Here is a 23,398-nt window from a genome sequence, read left to right as displayed (position 1 = left end):
TGTATGGGAAGTCTATTCCAGAAATGGGGCAGCCTCTGACAGACAAACCTGTCTCTCCAGCAGGTTTTGTTAGTGCTACATATTAGGTTCAGGCCTTTTGGGTGGGTAGTGCATGAGGAGTTAGATTTATATGGAGCATGTCTAGTAGGGCAGGGTCTGAGATTGCCTTGTAGGTGAGACACACCTCTGAGCAATCTGTAAGATACTGAGTAAAGCAATAGTGATTTGAGCCTGTCCACATAGGACAGGCATTGGAGGCCACAGATTCTCTTTGTGAGGTATTTCAATAGCCTTTCCAGTTGGTGCAAATGTTTGGAAGTACATCCCAAGTGGGGCATTATACTCAGTTATTGGTCTAATGTAGGAGAAGTATAGAGAGGTAATAACCTCCTTTTTTCTGGATGCAATCCCTTTACTTATGAGATGAACCAAGTAAAAGGCTTTTCTGACCATTGCTGCTACGTGATGGTCAAATGTGTGGTTGTTATCAACCTGAGTGCCCAGGTCTGTCACCACAGCTTGTGTGCTTAGGGGGTTGCCATTGATGTGGTAATCAGTAGGGGTTGTGTTTTGGCCAAATGGTATGATGATACATTTTTTGCATTCAGCTTGAGGCCATGACTTCAGCACCAGTCATTAGTTGCTGTGAGACCCTATTGCAGTATGTTAACATCATATGGGGAGTCAATGACAACACCCAACTTACAATCGTCTGGAAACTTGGTCAGCCACAGGCCTTTTGTCTTTGCCTGTACCTCTGAGAAATAGATACCAAACAGTAGGTGTCCCAGGACAGATCCCTGGGGAACTCCACTAGTGACAGGTCTGCTATCGGAGTGGAGGTGCCCCCTTTGACTTTGATGGTCCTGTTGGTAAACCAGTTGGCCACTCACCTGAAAAGATAGGGATTTATGCCAAGTTGTTTTAGCGTTTCGATGATGCCTGAGTGGGGGATTATGTCAAAGACCTTGGCCAAGTCAAGGTAAACTGTATGTACTGACTTTCCCCTCATCCTGGGCCTTGGCGACAGTCTCAAAGAAGTCGACCAGGTTCAACATGCAAGACCTGTCCTTGATGAATCTGATTGAAAACACCGGCTCCAGTATGAAAAAGTCTTGCACATATAAAAACTTTGTTTAAACTGAAACAGCACTCTTGATGTATTATCCAAAAGGTTGATTCAATAAACAGTAGCAATTGCTTTTAAAAGGGAAAAAAAAAACTTTATTTACCAATGACAGACTTTTTATATGTGCAAGACTTTTTCATACTGGAGCCGGTGTTTTCATTTTGTTTTTACTAGTTTTTGCAGTTTCCATTGTCTTGATGAATATGAACTGGGTGGGGTCAAGTAGATAAAACTCAATGTGCTACAAAACATTGTGATCAGTTTTCACCAATTATAGCAACTTACTATGAGTTCTCAACATGGATGTCAAGATTCACCTCTTGAGTTTTGCTCTGGAGGTGAATTTGTTGGCATCCATGTCGTGTGCACATAATAATATGGCTACAAACAGAGACCCAATTTTAACCCTCTATTTGATGTCAGAAAGGTACTTACTAAGCCTGTCTTTTTCTGGCTTTGAAGCATAAGTGTGGCTTTCCATGCACAACAAAATAATTAAATCATGTTCAGTTACAACTTCAACTTCATTTTTATTAGATCACAAGTCCTCAATCACTTTAAAAAAAATGTTCTGCAGATAATCTCATTCTGGTATACTCAGGACTCACAAGTCCCAAAACATTTCTTCCTCAATGTGATGTTGACTGCAGAGACAAATGGGGATGAAGATGGAAACCAAAATCAACCAGCCAAATAAAGTCACACTCAGTTTGAATCCTTAAGATCCTTTTCAGTAGCAGACGTCTACTGTGCTGATAGCCAACTCATGCCCAACAGAATATGAGAAATTACCTCTTTTAGAACACTGAGCTAGGAAATACAGTCAAAATTCAGGTAGTCGAGGGAGTTCAAAAAGGCAGGGATAACAATAAAAAATTCAATGCTTCAATCACAGAAAAGCAAACCACACATGATCCAATGAGTAAGAAATAATGCATCCATAGGAATACTTTCAGCATTAATAATTACAACAGACCTTGTGATGAATAGTACAATTTTCATAGATAGGTTCATAAATTAGTTCTAGGTTAATTGCCTTTGTGGGTCATTTTTAGCCTAGTCAATTACCCCATGTGAGAATCAAACCCTGCACCTTATGTTTGTAAGGGAAACACCTTAGCCATTATGCCAACCTCCCACCCAAGAAGTGTATAATCAGTGCCATTAAAATGCAAAGTCTGTATACTGAAAATTGCAAGATGCTAACTTTAGGTTATGCTGTACTCATTAAGATGCACTGTCATTTGGATCAGTTACTTAATGCTTCACATATATAGGAAAACCCCCACATAATGGGAATTTAAGGAACAATCACATAGGCGATTTCATTTTAGTACCTCACCATTTTATGTATCAGTGAAATTCATAACTTTTCCATATTCTGTTTTATAACCAGTCGAGAGTATCTACTGTCGTGGATATATGCATGTTACTGATAATGTAAAGTGTTAATTGATTATGTATCTGGCTATGAATGTTGTACATTTAATACGCAAAACAAATTTCACATGAATATTTCTATTTTAAAGCAGTGTTCTGCAGCCTACATTTTATGTAGGCCTTTGATGATGTGTGTTACTAAAGAAAAATGTTCATTGTCATTATTATTTTTATTATTATTATTATTAATTTGTTTGTTTTGCTTCTGAAAGGTTACTTTAATGTACGGATTGTGAATAGTACGAACACCTGCTCTGGGAGAGTTGAGGTCTATTATAACAATACATGGAGTCCTGTCTCTGTCGATGGATGGGATATAAATGATGCAAATGTCATGTGCCGATCACAAGGATGTGGTTTTGCACTAACAGCAGTGACTGACTACAGGTTTGGTGTAACATCTAATTCTACATGGCTTACAAATGCTCAGTGTATAGGAACGGAGTCTTCCCTGCATTATTGCTATGTTAAAGTCTTATCATCAAATACCAATCCCACAGCAGCTGCAGGAGTTATTTGTTCTATAGGTAAGAACATTCATGAGAACTATAGATGCTGAATGATCAGATCTACTTAGATTTGATTCTTAACTATGTTCAAAGAAACGGTTGTTTTCTAAATTGAAAAAAAAAATGGGTTAAATAATCTTAATGGTATATGTCAATTGCACTGCATATGTATTAATTCATTTTGCATGTATTCATCTGTGCTCTGAATTAAGTATTTATTTAGCAATTAACTGTGCATTCCATTTGGGTAACTATGTATAAAAATTAACAGCAGAGTGTTATCTTTCATTACAAACTCGGAAATACAAGAAGGATTGAAAGCTGTTTGCCATTCGAATTTATATAATTCAAGCAGTAGTGGGTAATATTATAACCAGGTCTTCTGACTCATGTCTGACCAAACATGGAAATTCAGAAACTTTCTCTCCCTACAGGACTGACCATTGAAAGATGACATTCCCCATTCTCATTTAATTCATTCCATGGCTAAGATTCAAAAAGGGTTCCCTAGGAGGGGGAACCCTTAACATGACCTCACCATCTGTAAGCCTTTTCTATTCTCAGACTGCCTTACTGCTGAGGTTTTCTTTTTGAAGGGGTCTCAGTGCAAAGGACAGTATTGTTGGCAAAGCTGCATGATAATGCAGAACTCCAAGTTAGTGACTAATGATAATTAGCCATGTTCTCTTCCCAGAAATGCCATCAGTTCATGATATATGCATTGGAAGAAAAAATGAATGTCATAAAATCATAACTATCACCTTCTTCCTCCTATGGAAATACTCACAGCCAATTAAATTCATAGGTTCATAGGTTGGTGCTAGGCTATCAGCCCTAGGGCTTATACATGCCTAGGCATAACAATTCTTTGACTATTTCTTCCAACAATATTTACTTCCCTGCATCAATGTCTAGCAGGCCGACTGACATGATCCCCGGGATAAATTTCCAGTCTCCCATCCAGTCATCAAGGTTCCTTTTCATAGATTCATAGATTCATAGGTTGTTACTAAGCTAACTGCCCTTGCGAGCCATTGTAAGCCTAGCCAATTATCCCTTGTGAGACTCAAACCCTGCCAAGGAGGTGCTCTGCTTGACATGTATGGGCAGTCTATTCCAGAGTATGGGGGAGTGTCTGGGCCAGGAACCTATCCCTCCAGCATGTTTTGTTCATTGTGATGCCAAGGTTTAGATCCCTGGAGGGTGTGGCTCTGACGGATTGGAATTTCTTTCAGTGTAGTATGTCCAACAGCTCTGGGTTTGACATGGCCTTGTATGTTAAGCAGAGATTGCTTCTGAGTAGATGATATGCGACAGAGTATAGCTGGAGTTTTTTTAGTCGGTCAGCAGAAGGCATCTGCTTTAGGCCTGTGATTCTTTTATTGAGGTGTTTCTGCAGCCTTTCCAGTTGTTGCAGGTGTATTGTGAGGTACATGCCAAATGGGGCGTTGTACTCTGTGATGGGTCTAATGAGGGATGAGTACAGTGGGACAATGACCTAATTTTTTCTGGATAAAAAGTCCTTAGTGATGAGGTGTGCGACATAGAAGGATTTCCTGACTGTTGAGAAGATGTGGTTATTGAAGGTGAGACCACTGTCCACCTGTGTTTCTTAGTCTCTTATCTCACTTCCAGTGTTTAGTGTACTGCCACCTATGTGGTAATTCATGGGTACATGTTTTTTTCCCAAAAGGGATAAGTATACACTTCTTGGCATTGAGCTTGAGCCCATATCTCTGGCACCAAGCATCTGTTTCTGTAAGGCCCTTTTGTAGAATATCTACATCATTTGGTGATTCAGTAATGACTCGCAGTTTGCAGTCATCTGCAAACTTTGTTAGCCAGAGTCCCTCAGTGTTGGCCTATACTTTGGAGAAGTAGATGCCAAACAAGAGTGGTCCAAGGACTGAACCCTGAGGTACTCCACTTGTTACTTGTCTGGAGCTGGATTTGGAGTCGGGTACTTTTACAGTGTGGGTTCTGTCAGTAAGCCAGTTGGCAATCCATCGAGTGATGTAGGGATTTATGCCCAGCTTAGTAAGTTTATCTATGATTCCAGAATGGGGGGGTGGTGTTGAAGGCCTTGGCGAGGTCCAAATAGGCTGTGTGGACTGCCTTACCCTCATCCATGGCTCTGGAGACTGATTCAAAGAAGTCAATCAGGTTCAGGAGACAGGACTGGTCCTTCACAAACCCAAACTTGGTGGGGTCCAGTATTTGAAGTTTGCCAATGTCTTTGTTTATAAGTTCCATGACAATATGTTCCATGGCCTTTCAGATCAGGCTCATCAGACTGATGGGATGGTAGTTCCCAGGATCCAAGGTTAATCCCCCTTGTGGAGTGGGATAACTGTAGCTGATTAAACATGACACTTAAGTGAGTTGCCAGTTCATTTTGTAGTTCATGTAGTACACAGCCCGGGATGTCATCTGGACCCATGGATGCTGTATTCTTAGCTTTGGAGAGTGCGTTTTTTTACCTGTGTGTGGCCGTGATTACTGGAATTTGACAATATTTCAGTATTGAGATGGGCCCTTTAGCGGGTGAGAGGGGGGTGAAGTTGGCACTGAATCATTCTGCCAGGATATTGGCAATATCCTTGGGATCAGTATATTTAATGCCATTCTGTTGTAGCTCAGAGCAGATCTGAGCATTGCCATTTAGAGTCTTGACATAACTATAGAATGCCTTGTGGTCGTCTTTGGAATCTTTGGCAATTTTATTTTCATAACTAGCTTTGGAGGATTTTATGAGGGATCTCAGTTTTTTACTGAGGCTGGTAAGGGAGTTTTTTGCAACCTGGGATTTTCCTCTTTTCTGCAACAGTTTCTTCCTTTTGTTGCAAAGTTTGTTTATGGCAGGGGACCACCAGATTGGCTTCCTTTTTTTGGAGGAGAGCATCTTGGTTCTATTTTTGTGTTGCTTAATGTGCAGTGTGGGTGTTAAACTTCTCTTGATTCTCTAGCCTTGCTTCCAGTTTGACTACGCAAGTGCATCTCTCACAGGTTGTAGTGTTGGGTGGTAGGAGGAGAGGGTTGTCTTTGTACATGAGGCAATTGTTGCATTGCCTCAGTATGCCCAGATTCACCAGGTGGACATGAGAAATCACCAGAAGCTGACCCTTGGACATGCCTGGTTAGGTGCTTTTTTTTTTTTTTTTTTTTTTGTAAAGTACAACAGTTGTTTTCCCTTACCTTGGCAAGGTACTTTGCAATTATATGCTGTTTAGTGCCTACAATTAGTTTCTCCTTATTAACAAGGAGAGTTGAGTGCTTGTATTAGTTTAAGGCTTCCTAGTGCTTTCCAGCAGGTTTTAGAGCAAGAGATAGTCACCGGGACTCCAACCAGAGTCAAGAATCAATGCACTCTGCTCCTACTCTCACCAGGATCAGAATATAAGCACAAATTCCAAGCTGTCACCTATAAAGCAGTTCTTAAGCTTTCTAGTGATCATCAGTCTCCAGGAAGTAATGTAACTGCACTCCTTCTCTCACCAGAAGAAAACAGAAGCACTAATCCCAAGATGACTATTTAGAGGCAGAATGTGGGCTCTCAAATAACTGGTGGTCTTGCAATAGATGCTTAAAGGTAAGATGAAAAAATGGTTTATCCTAAACACTGCAGTGTGCACTAGAGAAATTAGGCGTGAAAGTACGTAACTTAAGTTTTACCTTTAGTGGAGAGTCACTATTTTTAAAACAGCAAGATGGATTGAACTGGGGTGGTCACTTTTGTATTCTGGTACTATGGAATACAGTAGGATGGCCAATAAACTGAAATAGTTGAAGGGGAGTGATTTCACAAAATGATAATGTGTGCTTACTCACACAAGCCAGCATAAGCAGAGAGGAAATAAGATATATGGTCAAATTAAAATAAGGGGCAGGCACCTAGAAAAACAGTGGTGTTTAAGAACACAACAGTAACTGGTTGGAAGGGTGGGAAAAATTATTTATGCCTGACTCCCAAGAGACAGAGCTGTGGTCTCTTTTCAAGTTTTAATTCTTTTTAAAGTTTTACGTTTTAAAGCTTTAATTCAATAAAGAGATCAAGGGTAGGGGTTTGCTATCATGTTTGTGTGTGTGTGTGTGTGTGTGTGTGTGTGTGTGTGTGTGTGTGTGTGTGTGTGTGTGTGTGTGAGTATGTGGGTGGTGGTAAATTTGCCAAAGTAATTCCTGGGCAGCTTTTACCATCTTCCTGTCTAACAGCACAATTGTAGGCACTTGTGGTATATTCACAAACATGATTCCTGCCACAGCTATCTCTGAATCGTATTTTCTCACAACCATAGTAACTGATTGACCTGTGGTAGGCAATCAGGGTGAGCAGTGGATCTTTTTTCTGAATTCATGGCCAAATCTATTCTGGTCTGCCTATCCTTAGCATATGTTTGTGCATAGCTAATGCATTCATTACTCTAAGACTATCCTATTTTTTTTTATCAAAATCTCACTATCTAGGTTCAATGGCAGGGCTGTCGTGACAAAAGTGTACTTTTCACGTTTAAACTTTGGCCTTTTCCACTCCAGCACTGAGCTCTCTGTGCCTTTTTTCACACTATGGTATATTTTTATTCTCTTGCTTATTGACAGACTCCATTGAATCATGTGACCTCATTCTCTTTTTTTCTAAGGGTAACAGACTTTTCTTTTACCTTTTTGATATTGACTTCTTTTGCAGTCAATGCATAATTGTGTTGGTTTAATTTTAAACTATATGTTTATATGTTTTATTTTTCTAGTTTTGCTCTTTTCTCCTGTGACCATCAAACTATCCCCTTCTGTATGCCCAGCTGGCCTGTTTGTTCCCTTGGGAAACAAGAGCCCTACAGTCCATTGGTGCCAGCTAGGATTGGCAGGTAAGAGGAGGTGGTGATGCTGTCATGGAAATGGGAGTTTGTACTTATGCCCTTCCTCATGCTGCACATTCCCAGTAGCACACACACTAGCACACTAGCACATTAGAGTGTGCAGTGTGTAGTGGTCCTTAGTGAGGACATGTAGCATGCTGGCAGAAGTGACATAGTACATCAGAAGCCTTTGTACTCCTTAAAGCAAGCAATGCCATGGGTTTGCAGTCTCAACTACTGATTCATCCATGGGAAGTGTGTCCCACATTCACACATTACACCCCCCACCGACAGAGGCATTGCCTCATTATTCCTGTATCACCCTTCAACACCTGCTCCAGCACCTGAGGCACTATTCAAGCCGGGATCACCTGGTCATAGTTAGGGCTTTATTCTTGTATGCTGATGTAGCTGACAGTTTGAGATGTGCTTTCAGATTAACAGGTCAGAAATCAGTGGAATGTTTGTTGTTAAAGTCTCAGAAATTTTTGTGAGTGAAAGTTTATTACAACTTCTCTCAAAAAAAATCAGTTTCAGATTTGAGTCTGACCCTCCAGTCAGTGATATTATAACATAAGGCAATTTCACGTATAATTAAGTACTTGCCTATGATATTTTTCATGTTTTTGTTTTGATGTGAAAAGCTCTAGATTTTTGATTGCTGTATTAGTTTTTTTTTCCTGAGTAAATGATTTAAGGCTTTTAAAAAAAGTTGGATATAATGGAACTTGCATACATATCCTAATGACAGATTTCTCAGAAGAAAGTCTGAAATTGGTAATCATTAAACCGATGCTGCAGGTATAAGGGTATAAGTCTTTGCCAAATCTGCCCCCCTTCCCACAATGCAACACACATCTCTTACTCTTCATTTCTTTAGTTGACAGCTCCGAGCTGAGGAAAGAAGAAAAGTAAAGAGCAAAGGTGAATGTAGAGCACCCCGGAAATGCAGTGGGAGAGCTGCAGAATAGTTGAAAGGTGCATTAGTTAAGATGGATCTCCTTCTTCTATCATTATTGTAAATATGTAACTTTTATAATGTATAAAAACAGGTTCATCATTGGTAACCATTACAACAGAGTCCCCAGGTAATGCTTCTGGGTGACCACTATCAGTAGAACATACCTCTAATGATAATAGCCTGAAAAAAGAAGACCTGTAGCTGGAAATAATGCCCAGCTTATAGTGCATTACAAGGGGTTGTGGATAGAGCCAGTTGTAGCCATGCAAATGTTTCTGGAAAAAGAAAAAAGAAAAATGAAATAGCTGCTGCCCTTGCAGAATGAGCTACAGGCTAAGGAAGTGGCTTGCAGTACTTTTCATGACAGAAATCAATTGGATTTTGTACACACTTAGAAAGAGTCTACATGGTAAACATAGTGCACAGTATACATATAGCAAAGGATAAATTTAGTTCTGTTAATACAGAATCTAAGCTGTCTATAAACATTCATACTGTGATTAAATAAGGCAGCTTGACACAGATAGCTTATAACTCAGGCGTTAATCTAACTAGGGTAATAGCAGTGATGGCTCATGCCACCAGATTGCAGGCCTGCAGGCCCCCCCCCCCAGCTGTGGAAATAAAGAAAAAGAAAACATTTTACAAAATAAAATATTTATTCTATACTAATGCAGTTACAGTACCTTTATACTACTCGGCGAGTTCCGGGTTTAAAAAAAAAAAATTCTATAAATCTGGACTGCTGTAAAAGCAGTCCAGATTAATGAGAGAAGGCATCAGTATGATGCCCAGAAGTCTTTGTGATTTGTAACCACAGTAAAGAATTGGAAGGTGATTGGACTGCCACGTCTGCAGTGACGTATGTGACATGGATGGCTGGATCACTACTGATTGGTTCTTGCTCTCTTCTCACACTGGAAAAAAGTGAAGAAACAGTTAGTAGCACTACTGCACTTTGTTTTTTTATTTACTTTGATGTTCATGGATTTCCGGGAGTTCGTAACTGCGTTAGGGATAGCGTGGGATGTGACTGAGGAGATGAGAGCTGACTGGAGACTGTAAGTAATAATAACTGCTTAACTTTACTTCACAGATTTGCTAAGTTAGTAAAGTCAGTATTAGCCTAGGAGTGGAAAACAGAAGCAAATCATCTAATAATATATGTAATGTGTGTGGGGAGCATTTGAAACTAGTAAGCACTAAACAGAATTGTTAGATATTGTTATTGTAAGCTATGACAGATTTGATGAGTTTCTACAGCTTGGTAAAGATTATTTGACTGTTTTCAAGTGGATTACATCTGAATATTTACTTGGGTCTGTACATATTTTATGGCCTTTTTCACTTAACATTCTCATACACAACAAAGCTTTCATCCAGATACTGTTGGTGTATTTTGTATTTAATAAATTATCACAGTCAGTACTGTTTGTGATACAGTTAGTGTTTTTCATGACTGTGCAAGAATCTTTGTTCACCAGTCCATAGTGTTTGCAGTTGTTTATGTTCCATTTAGATTAGTTCAGTGAGACACACTGATTTGTTCTCAAAGAATGGCCTGAAATATACACAAAAACATGGGATTAATGGGGTTACAAAACTGCATAATATGATATGATAATATTAATATTATATTTCTTTGGAGTATTCAAACATTTATACTAGAGGTAAGGTGAAGCTGTATTCTACTATTCTGTATCACTAATTTCACTCAGACAATTATGGAACAGCATCATTACCCTACGAAACAACCACATAAATGGTTAAAAGCTGCCTTTATTTATTTATTTATTTTTTTGTAAAGTGATCTGTCTACTTCAGTCCTTGCTCTTGCATTATCATTAAGGCTATAATTATACTCATATTCCAAGTTTTCATGAGGAATTAATCACTGCATTCTAGTAATTCAGAAATATGTTTTTGCACATTGAGCATGCTAATATGACATTTTCTCTCACCTTCTGTCACTCTCCTTATCTCTCTGTCTCACTGTCTATCTCTCTCTCCCTTTTTCCTGCTCTCTTTATCCTTTGCAAGGGTCATCTGGATGCTGGAGACTGCCTTGGTAGCTAATGAATGCAAGGGGCTTTGAAGCAAATTCTGTGCAGGGTGCCAGCTTATCACAGAATTCACATCAATATTTGCTCACACACTGTCCATGTTTTTGCTCTGCCAAAACATGATTAGCATGCTTAATGTTTGATATTTTGTAAACTATAATAAATTAATTATTTCTTTATAAGTTTCATTCACTTTTCTGTGCATGTGCAGAACATGAAATGGAAGAGGTAGAAGAAGCAGACAGAAATTCTGAAAAAAGTAAAACTATATTTGTATCTAGGGGAACTTGTGAAAAGTAACCATGCAATTAACAGAACAATCAGAATGAATAAGCTTTCCTGAACAATAACCAACTTGTATCCTGCAATTGTAAGAAAAATGCAACTGTAAATATGAGTCCCTAAATTAAAAATGGTGTGGAACTAGCAATGCTTGTTAACGACCCCAGAATCCATCTTTAACGCCACTGTCAGTATTGACAACAGCAGTTTTGCAAGTCTTCTGGTTACCATATATTTATATATTACAAATTTAAGGCAGTAAGTAGTCTCTGAAGTTTGAAAAAATTATTTTGAAAATTATCATTCATTCTATAGTCTTTTGTAATTATATGCCCATTGTTCATCATCTATTACCTGACTAACACTACATATTGTTATGGAATATATACTTGCAGGCTGATAGCTGAGGTATGTTATAATAATTAAAGATGCCTGCCAGTGCCAATGGTGTAGGGGGACAAAAGCCCTAACTATGATGCAGTTGATCCAGACTCAATTAGTGGCTCAGACATCTGAGGTGCTAGCAAGGAATGGAGAGTGTGCCCATTGTGGAAACAGGAGGGAGGAGCACATGCAGGCAGCACACAACAAAGTTAGATTTCCCTGGCAGTCAGAGGCTGGAGAAATAACTTCAAAGTGCCTCCTGGGGTGAGCAGGGGTGCTTGCCATGTCGACTCTTGCATAAATGAGGGACAGTTCAGCACAGTTCATCCATTGTGGGTGGGGAGAACTTTAGAAAAATCACTATTGTCAGGAGTATGACATGTACCTGGGATGTCTCCTTGCTAACCCCAACCACTATTGGAATAAGCCCAGGAAAATTCAGAAGGGGTACTTAGACCTATCAGTTAAGGAGAGTTACCAGGTTTCACTTATGGTCAGCTGTGGGAGAAAAAAACAAAGTAATTAAAAATAATTAAGCGTGGTTATAACAAATGTTTGCTACTAATGTGAATGTGTTTAATAAGACTTGCATTGAAATATACTGTTTCCTTGAAATTTAAATGTTGTTGATGCATGGTGGTTGTATAAAAATCCAAAATTCATGATTTGTTATAATGCAAGCAACTACAGTTCTGCCGTGCATCTAAGTAGAAAGAGTGCCAGTTGTCATATTTCTTACAGTAAAAAGAGCAGAAGGCAGAAGAAGCTTCATGTTTAAGTGGTTACCATGGTGCCACATGATGATCAATAACTTTTCAATATCCTATTATTACTCATGGTATAAGGTATACATTTTCCTGTTACTTATGCTTACTCATTCTAAGTTACCATGACATTAATTGAAGCCAGGACTTTAAACAAATGTGATTTAAGTATTATATTACTGAGTCCTCAAAAGTGTGACTCACAGTGTAAGAAGAAAATGTATTGTCATTGTCAGTATAAGAAACAGTTAGTGTCTAGCGTCATATATAATAAAACTCTGCCAGATAAATATAAATAATGGATGCCCGCTTGGCCAAGAAAAAGTGACACGTATGCTCTATATGATAAAGTCAGATTAATTTCTCCAGTGTAGATATGTGTCTGAGTCTAGCACTGTCAAATGTCAACATAATAGATGACTTCTCAAATGGCAGCAGAATGCTTGTAAGGTCTCCAGCAGATGCCACTAAATGGGGTTAATTTTAGACTCTTCGGGCCTTATCACAGTACACAATACAACTGAATTACTTTCTGCTCTGGAAATTGTTGCAGCACAGAATGCAATTAAATCCATTTCCTGTGAACCTGCTCAGTCACTTGCCCTGGAAGAAGGGTACTCATTACTTGAATCTCCTTTCACATAATTGATAAAATGGGTGTAGTCTATGCTGGGTAGCAGGCATCATACAAAGCATACCTATCTCAATTATGAAGCTTTTATACAATTTATTAAGAGTGCATAGAAAGCATAGTACTTCAGGCAACTTGTATAGATTCAGAGTTGCCACAGTAATTACAGCATGATTGAATACTCTAGCTTGTTCTTGAAGAGATTTATAAACGGATCCCTTTGTAAGGTCCAGATTGCAGTTTTCACTATTTTCATCTGAGTGATCTTTTGTCAAATTCAGAAATGCATAATATCTTATATATCATATTTATTTTATTATTTTATTTATTTAACATTTGTTGACCGGGAATGTCTGACTAGGTTCCACAGAGCCTGTTTTCAGCGGAGGCCTGGGGAGAAATGCTCCAGATACATGTCTTTGGAATATGTTGTTGCAAATCAATTTTGCATATTTCTTATGTTCAGACATGTTCTGTAAATATAAAGGTTTCATGCTAGCTTATGACTGATAACATTTTAAATTGTTAAAAATAATATAAATTAATATTTAAAAAGAAGGTGCTAGTTTACAGTGGCTAGATGCAGTCCCTCTAGGACGTTTGATCAGGAAACTCACAACTAATAAAAAGACTTGAGTTAGTTTTTACTAGATTCTCATGGGTCACCATATGCAGGTGATAGCTTGATCTTCAATTTCTTTTTCATAACTAGTTCTGCAAAAAACAACATATTCAGTCCTTGGATATTTTATTTATTTACTTATTTATTTGTCTTTGTTTACTGGGAAAGTCTGACTGGGAAATATCCATGTTCAGTGGAGACCTGGGAAGAAAAGCTCCATTTGCTTACATTGCATTATGCTAAGTTGCAGTTAAGCATGGAGTAGTTACCTTTCTATTTACATTTATGCACAAACAGTAGTTACATTTATACATTCTAAGATTTTACAGAGGTGGAAGTTACTAAAGAGAAGGCCCACATGCAACTTAACGGATTGTAGAGGCAGCAGTTATTATAAAAATTGTTTTGTCATTTAAGTGAGAGGTTGAGAATATTCTGTTTAAAGAAAGTATTTGAGAGTATCATATGTTGAAAATAAAGTATTAACCTTGAGATGAGCAGGTATAGGACAAGGATTGGTAAAGATGTTGTTTATTTAACCAGAGCAGCTATGGCAGAAATGTAATCAGTAGGCATATCATTACAGAATCTTTCCCTATCACATTTTATGAGCTTCCTCATTAACTGTCTCTTTGCTCCCATCTTCTGTCTTCTCCCATGTGAGTTATCACTTACAGCTAAAGGTCACATATTCAGTTGTGTGGCAAACAGATTTACAGGGTGACTGCTATGGAAAAATAATTGTTGGAATTTAATTCCAAATTCTTCACTACCTGTCTTGTAGTCACATTTCTCAAGCTACAAGGCTATCCTCTCCTTTTAGGATTGTCATTTTGTCTATTCCAGTCATATTAAAATGTCACAATAACCATTCAAAGTTACCTTCTGTGGAATATAGTCTTATTACAAACCATCTCCACAGCTTTATTTAGGCCAGTCTTTTCTGAACAGTGTCCAGTTACTGTGCTATCTAAGTTGTCATTTGTAGTGCAGTATGCATTGCGCACCTTTTGCAAGGCAGTCTACATTTTAGTTACATGCTTTTTTTTGCAACAGAAAAAGTATTTATTACAAAGTGACTTAAAGAATGGAAGTTGCTCTATGGCCTGTTATTTACCTTTTGAAAAGCTGAGTGACATTATGTACTAACTTATGTACTAACTTAACATAGCCTGACTTTACGAGAAACTAATTACTTTGTACATGTTTAGTGCCCCTGGTTCAGTTTTTCTGCATATTTATTTAGAGGGAACTGCTTATATTAATGAGATGTTGATTAATATTTGTTATTTCGTGAACCATGATTAACATAGGGATCTCTTCTGGCAACACAGCAGGATGCAGGATGCAGGATGTGTTGCATTTTAGAAAGCCATATATTCCTTTATCTACGTGTGTGTGTGTGTGTGTGTGTGTGTGTGTGTGTGTGTGTGTGTGTGTGTGTGTGTGTGTCTGTGTGCATGTGCATGTGTGTGTAGAAATTTTTGTATCACATTTTTGCTCTGTTTTTCATAAAATTTGTGGCTTTCTGGCAAATTAGTAGCAAATAATTAAAGACTGAAGTTAGAAAATAATGACAGACATTTGAGTTTCAGATTTCACACCCTTCAGAAAATTCATACTAATGCAAGCCCTACTGTTTTATTAACTTTCTAAGTTTGTAAGAGCAATATTTAAAAATTGTCTTTATTGGGCCTTTGTCTCACTTTTATTTGTGGCGTTGTCCAGATTTCTTGCTCTGAGGTTGAGATTATGACAAGTGTGTCAGGGCCATCACCGTCAGCCAGAGACATTTCAAATTGTGAAATACTTGTACCCCACTCCCCATGTAGTGATTTTGGATGTGTCCAAGCAAGCGAACAGTTATGCAGTGTAAGTGTGCAGACAGAGTATCCCCCCATCCAAGGTAGACACAAGTACTACAGTGTTTTTTCACCTGTCCTTGATTTTGCAGAATGTTCTGGTTTTCTGTCATATTTTTATACTGTTGATTTATGCTTCTTATTATTCAGAGAATGCATGTTGTTGCAGTACCTGTTGCTCTGTGTTAAGTAACAATGCTTTAAAGGCCAGCAGGTAAGCTTGTCTGAGATTGTAAGATGCAAGTAAGCTTTAATAAGCATACTGTTAAAGAATTATTAACATTGAAAGCCTTTTTGTTGTTGCCATGCAGAGAATATTTACATAACTAGATAACGTATCAGCCTTAGGTATTGAAATGCATATGACAGTATTTGTAATAACGGATAGGATTACAGTATTTTCAGAAACTCATTACATTTGTTGGAGACTCGCGGTCATCTTTGCAGGCTTTACCTGTAAACTAAACATAATGCCAATCTGTCATGTGTGGTCCATAACCTGTGTAGTAATCCTTTAAGCAATTTATCTTGAGCTTGTTTCTTGTTTGCTGTTCATTTTTTACTTTGATCATGTTTTCCCCATGAAACAAGTAGACAGTTGTCAGGCAGCAGGTCTTTTTTGGATAATAAACATTTTTACTAGTAGGGGTATCACAGAGATTGCTACATTTAGCATGTTACTTGGTACTTTTATAAAGCTGAATACAAATTATAATTAGAACTGCAGTGCTAGGAGAATGGTTTGAGTTGAGTGCTGCTTGTTTTTTTTTACTTGATTTTGACTGGCATTCCAATAATGTATTTAAAAAGTAATTTATTTGTTCACGCCTCACAACCTTTTGTTTCCATCTAGATATTTAGTAAGCTGTCAAGTAGTCAATGCATTGAAATATTTTTCTTCTTCTCCACTTCATTTTGTCTTGATTGGACTCTCATAATGACGATTTGCCACTCAGGGCAGTGTATTTAATTTAAGTCCCAATTTTTGTGGTTTTGAGCATAAGTTCGTCCCTTTCTAGTTGGTCATATACCTTCCCACTGGCCCCACCCATTTGGCTGTCTCCTGAAGCCCCCTTTTGATTTGGGTAGTAGCTACTAAACACAGTTTAGAACTTCAAATCATTGTATGTACTGAGTAAAAAAGTTGGAAGAGTAAACTTCTTGAGAAATTGTAAACACCGAAAGGAAGAACTGGATCTCTAAATGAAAGCTTTAATTGGAAACCACTACACAAGAAAGTCTGAGATCTTTAGTTAAGCAAGATAGTCTGACTCCAGGGAGAATGAAATTTGCACATGTCTGACCTACACCAGTTTTATAGAGAGAGAAAATATACCACTGTAGGCACCACAGAGCATGCCAGAAGAGCTGCTTTGCCTTACTGTTTTTTGTCCTAAAAAAAAAAACAGCAGTGAGAAGAATAAAATATCAGTTCACCAGCTGAAAATAATTGTCCTTTATTCTTCATGCCCTGTAGATATTGTTCAGTTTTAGGCCCAAACAGTGTAAAGAATCCATGCATAAGTGCCTTGTTTATGATATGCAAAAGATTTAATATACAGCTTGTAATGCCAGATTTTGTTGCCCTAGCAACTACCTATGTGGCACCAAATCTAACCAGTATCATGAGGCTGCTCACAATAGCACTGATTCTGGAAGAGAAGCTTCGCATTAATGGGCCCATCACACAGCCCTTGGTAGCATTCAGTATTTCATTCAATAGATTCCTTTGGATGAAGAGTATCTCAATAAGATAATTCATCACCTAACACACAGCGTTGAAGTTGCAAAGGCTTGGTTTTCCCAGCTCATCCAGAGCTATGATTTCCTTTTCAGGTGCTTGTAAATCTGAGATTACAGCAGGAGGTCTCTGCAAGGCAGCTGCAGAAAATAACTACACCTGACTTAGTTGTCTCCATCAAGATAACGTAGTCTGGAAGAGGTCTAAACAATCCTATCTGACCTCCATGAACATGGAGCCACAAAGTCTGGCTTATTCTAAATAACTTTTAATGTAGACAATCAAAGGTCAGCAACAAATGAGGACTCCAGTATCTCCAATCCAACGTGGCCATATACTGGGACTATGGATTAGGGGAAATCAAAATTCCAACAGAGGATTGTCAACAGTTAATTATTTAGAACAACCCTTTCAGCTAAACTATTTTTGCAAGATAAATCTGGCTCCAAATTCTTCTTTAAAAGATTAACTAACTGTAGCTCATTCTTCTTATAGTTTTTCTTGGGATAAATACTTTCAGTCTTTGTAATCTTTAATTTTGTAAAATACACTAAATGCAACAACTTACCCTGGACTCAACGACCATATTTCTATCAAGCCCATTTTAAAACAAAGGGCAATGGTTGTTTGAAGTAATTTTGTTTTGGGTAATTTTGGGAGATAAGGTTTGTAATAATCAAAATCAGGTTTTAGTAAAGATACTAATTGGTATGCAAAAAACAAGAACATAATTCAAATATATGTTTTTTATGGTATGCTTTATATGCATGTTTTATGGTGTAACCAACACTACAACACAATGTACGTTAATGTGATTGACAATCAAGTAAGAAAGGTGATTGGTTAATGTGTAAGTGGAATTTTGTATTTAAACAATGTGATTTTATGCTCCTTTTACTCTGAAGAAGCCATTAGTTTTGATGGTGAAAGCGCTTAGTATCTTGAAGCCTTATCAGCTCTTCATTAAAGCGGTTTGGTGCAGTCCGTGAATTTTATGGTTTTATTTGTTTATTTCTAATCTTTAAACTTTCTCCGATCCATTTCTTACATCTAAACGTTCTATGATCATGTCACTACTATGAATACTGTCACACAGCAGGTAGTACACTGTAAGGCAACCTAGTTCTAATTAATTGGCTCATCCCCTGATCAGAATACAGACACCTGTTAGGATGTTAGACCTATCCTCATTTGAATGCATTGTCCAAAACGTAGTGCTTGTGAAGCCCATGTGTCCAACCCTTAGAAATCTTATATGATGCCTAAATGTGTTTTGCATGCATGGCCACCCAGCTATTCTTTTTTTTACAATATATTTTTATCTGAAATACTTTCACCATTCTAGACAAAATTTTACTTTTCACTAGTATTAAAACATATTCATTATCTGAAGTATTTTAAAATTCTTAGCAAACTCAGAGCCCACATTTATAGTTCTGTAACTGCAATGTTTCCATACATGTAGCTGTATTTTCTCTGTCATTACTTGTATCTAAATCCTTTGCCTAAACGGTATCTGTCTAATTTTTTTTCAATGGTGCCTAATCTCCCAGTGTTTGCATGTGTTGATCCCAAACAAGCATTTTATTGGAGCACAGCTTTATTTTGCATGTCCCAATATTCTCTTTGTCATGTCTTTCAGATTCTTTCAGTCTAAAATACTTCACTGCTCATAAGAAACGGCATAGGCTTCTACTTTCTAGTTATTATTTTTTCTGTCACTAGCATAATCAATCCAATCATGGCTTTATAATATTTTGCTTCTGTTGCCCTTTTGAGTAACCTTCTGCTTGCTTTTTCTCTTTACTTACTTTTATATAGAATCCTTTCTTTTTGTTGACTTAAACCTGTGCCCACATATATTATTCGTTTTGCGAGCAACCCAAAAAGAACAAATGGGGATACTTGGGATTAACATGGCTACGCTTGTAAAGGCTTAAAGAGCCGCTAGCCTAGTAACCTCCTGTGAACCTATGAACCTATATATTAACCATAGTAGTATACCAACAAAAAATACATGGATACTTAAATGTATGCACACCTTGGTGACATCCTGCTGATGAGCACCACAGCATATGTAGCCTGGCCATTATAAGCAGCACATTTTTTTTTTTTTTTGAGTTATGCCAGTCTGAGTTCATGTGCTGTGATCTTGTGAGACTGGCTATGTAATGTGTTATTTTGGTATAAATATCACTCAGATTTGTGCAGCTGTACAGTTCGACTGTCTACCTAGATACACTTTTATCATTACTGCTGGGCTCATTTATGTACCTAGAGGCACAGCTAAATTCTCTAAATGATATACATTTTTATTTGGGCGTTCATTGTCACAATGTGTCAGTGTAGAAGCGTAGCACATCAATGCAGTATATCTCTATAAATCTCTGCCAGAATTCTCAGAATCACCATTCTGAATTATTTTTATTTATGAGCTTAGTGAGACCTGATAAGTAAAAACCTGGTGTTGAGGGATTATACCTCTTTTTTCACCCCAGAAACAATGTGCATTAATAATCATGATCTCTTTTAACTGACAAACCCTGTTTTATGAAATTACAGCTGAACTCAAATTCGTTTTATGATGAAATTTAAATAAGTAAGTATTAAAAGTTAGGAAAATTGTTACATATTAAAAAACAATGAATTGCAGTTGCTGTATGGAGTATGGCAGTTGAAGCAAGGATGTTTGTGTTACAAATTGATCTTGAGGCTTGCAATCCACTGCAAAGACTTAATACATTTTTTGTAAAACCCATTTATCAGTGGATGTTATGAGCGGTCTTGTAGTATTAACAGCAGCATGTTTATTTTTTATTTATTTTTACTTTTTTGTCTTTCTTGACCAAGAAAGTCAGACTGGCCAAAGCCCATTTATGGTGGAGATCCAGAGAGAAAGGATTGAACAAATACATTGTAGATACTTGTGACAAAACAATTTTTGTACAAAAATACATTACATTGATAATTCTTAGGACTTTTAGATGTAAACCGGCAATTGTTCTGTAGTGATACTATACAATAAAACCACAGGTATTTTTTCTGTGATAACATGTGAGTGTAACAGATTTAGTATGCACACAGTTCATGTGCAATATATGTGACAGGTAAATATTAGATATGACTTGTGTGACATGGGTAAGAATGGTTGCATTATAGATGTAAGAAATAAATAAGGAGTGAAAAACATTAGTCACTAGACAAATAATAATTAAAGTTTGAAGAGGAAGACTGTCTTTGTGTAGGCGATGAGTCAAGGATAGTGGGGGGATTAAGAATACTAAGGTACATAATAACTATCAAATGGGTGCAGGGACCACAAGGAGATCAGACAAATTTGCACCAAAAAACATAAAATTGTACAAAAAAACTTAATGCCAGCCCCAGAGAAATTTAACATCCAAGTGATTAAGTGCTTTTATCTCAGAAAAGAGACTTCAACCGAATAAAATAACAAACACATTACTTCCTTGTGTAAGATTCAAACTATGACAGTCTAAAGGTACATCACCATTAGTCCCTCAGCCTAATATCCACTAGAAACTATTTTATAAGTGAAAAATAAACAATGCTAATCAGATATTAATTTAAAACCTTGACAATATTATATTTAAAGATTAATTAATAATCTTAATATTCAATCTTAATTACTGATATTTCATATAAATTATACTTTAAAATGTTTTCTCACAATTTATGCATGATGACATGTGGTTTAAGTGTTGTTTTAGTCAGGGATTGAAGGCAGAAAATTGTGTGGCCTGTTTTAGGTATGATGGGATGGTGTTTCAGAGCTTAGATATATAATGGAAGTATAGGGAAGTACCTGCTGAGCTATTTGATTTTGTTTTGGTTACAAAACAAAACAAAAAAGACATCTCATTGGACCACATGTTTAATCAACCTAAAAATACAAGTAGAACAGCTTTTGCGCAATAACCTTACTCAAGTGTTAAGTGTTTTACTGCTAGAGCCTAATCATTCTTGAATTGCATGTGCTCAAATTGCTAAATGTATGAACAAGTCATCATTTTTTGCAGGGAGAAAAGACCCCACACCCTTCAGAAGTTTTTATTCTCATTCCAAAGTTGATGAACTTTGTAGAAATGGTGATCGCTGACAGGTTATGTAACACTTTTAGCTCTCTTTTTTCTGTGGTACACTGAAACCCAAGACAATTGTGCATAAAACTCACTTTACAACCAATACAACTCTAAATAAGCCATGCTTGAGAGATTAAACAACTGAAAGTGAGCCTTAAATAAATCCTGTCTAACCAAGGGGTATGATGCACTTTTTATATGAGATTCTCATGATGCCTCTAAAAATTCCCTTCAAAAGAAAAGTGATCCCTTGTTTCAATGAAAAAAAATTGCTATTAAACTTCATGTTTTATAAAGGAATAACATTACTTTTATGAATATTGAGGAAAAAGGAGAACTCTTTTTAATCATACAGAAATCCTCCCTTTAACTGGTTAAACTAGAAGAATTGTTTTTATTTTAAGCCTTTTGCACTTTTACAGGTATCTTCAAAGGTTTGCATTTCAGTTTTCTATCCACAGCCTGACATTATCTAATAACAGTACAGGTGTAATATGGCTTTTGTATTACAATTACATTTTCCATTGAATGTTTTTACAGTTAAAGGAAAGCTGTGCAAAGGTAAAAACATGCAAAAGCAAGAAGGTGAACAAAGCTTGAATTCAGAACTGTAGCTAAAGTGGATCGGGGGGGGGGGCAGACAGGTGCAAAGATTTATGGGGTGAGATCAGAAGACAATAACTGGGTGGTAGTGCTGTACCGCCATTCATTTCCATACCATAGGTTCATAGGTAGATACAAGGCTATTGGCCCAAAGGCCTATATAAGCCTAGCCAAATGGTACCCTGGCTTTTGCCACCCAAGAAAATTATTTTCCTGTGCCCCTGTCAAGCAGAGCCACAGAAGTGATCCCCGGGATGAATTTCCTATCCTCCATCCAATCCTCAAGATTTTTCTTGAAGAGTGCTAATGAGCAGCTTTGTTTGATATAGATAGGAAGTTTGTTCCAGCATGTTCTGTTTATTGTGGTGACAAGGTTTAGGTCCCTAGAGTGTGTAGCTCAGAGAGATTGGGATTTCTTTAAGTGGAGCATGTCCAACAGCTTTGGGTTTGACATAGCTTTGTATGTTAGGCAGAGATCGCCTCTGAGTAGGCGATATGCAACAGAGTAAAGCTGGAATTTTTTGAGATGGTCTGCGTAGGGCATCTGTTTGAGGCCAGTAATCCAATTTGTGAGGTATCTCTGTGGCCTTTCTAGTTGTTGTAGATGTCTTGTGAAAAGGTGCGTTGTACTCTATAATGGGTCTAATGAGTGATGAGTAGAGGGGAACAATGACCTCTTTTTTCCTGGATGAGAAACCTTTTGTGATGAGGTGTGCTGCGTAGAAGGATTTCCTGACTACTGTGGTGATGTGATTATCAAAGGCGAGACCACTGTCCACCTGTGTCCCAAGGTCTCTTATCACACTTTCGGTGTTAAGTAGACTACCACCTATGTGGTAGTTCATGGGTATAGAGTTTTTACCAAAAGGGATGACAATGCACTTTTTGGCATTGAGCTTGAGGCCATGGCTTTGACACCAGGCATCTGTCTCAGTGAGGCCCTTTTGTAGGATGTCCAGATCGTTCAGAGTTTTGATTATGGCTCCTAGTTTGCAGTCATCTGTGAACTTTGTTAGCCAAAGACCTTCTGTGTTAGCCTGTACTTCAGAGAAGTAGATACCAAACAGGAGAGGACCTAGGACTTAATCCTGTGGTACTCCACTTGTCACTGGTCTGAAGTTAGATTTAGAGTCTGCTACTTTCACAGTGTGAGTTTTATCATTTAGCCAGTTGGCAACCCATCCTGTGACATAGGGATTTATATCTAGTTTAGTGAGTTTGTCTATAATTCCAGAGTAGGGGATGGTGTTGAAAGCCTTGGCGAGATCTAGATAGGCTGTGTGTACCACCTTACCCACCTCTACAATTTTGGTGATCGCTTCAAAGAAGTCTATCAGGTTTAGGAGACATGATCTGCCTTTTACAAACCCGAACTGGGTAGGGTCCAGAGTTTAGAGATTACCAATGTCATTGTTTATAAGTTCCATGATAATATGCTCCATAGCCTTGCAGAC

General features: G+C 37.6%; 1 protein-coding gene across 1 annotated transcript in view; it reads left to right on the top strand.

Moving 5' to 3' along the window:
• LOC122815622 (deleted in malignant brain tumors 1 protein-like) overlaps positions 1-23,398 on the top strand; it is a 569,610-nt gene that overhangs the window by 80,987 nt on the left and 465,225 nt on the right. Inside the window, exon 3 of the mRNA XM_044088283.1 lies at positions 2,782-3,096. Within this exon, the coding sequence (XP_043944218.1) occupies positions 2,782-3,096 (315 nt within the window). The remainder of the gene's footprint in view (positions 1-2,781; positions 3,097-23,398) is intronic.

Source organism: Protopterus annectens, chromosome 1.part1 (genome assembly GCF_019279795.1).
Source record: "Protopterus annectens isolate FY-2018-M chromosome 1.part1, PAN1.0, whole genome shotgun sequence".
In the NCBI taxonomy this organism is placed as follows: domain Eukaryota; kingdom Metazoa; phylum Chordata; order Ceratodontiformes; family Protopteridae; genus Protopterus; species Protopterus annectens.
The sequence above is the reverse complement of the archived record's forward strand: the minus strand, read 5'-3'. Positions and strand labels throughout refer to the sequence as shown.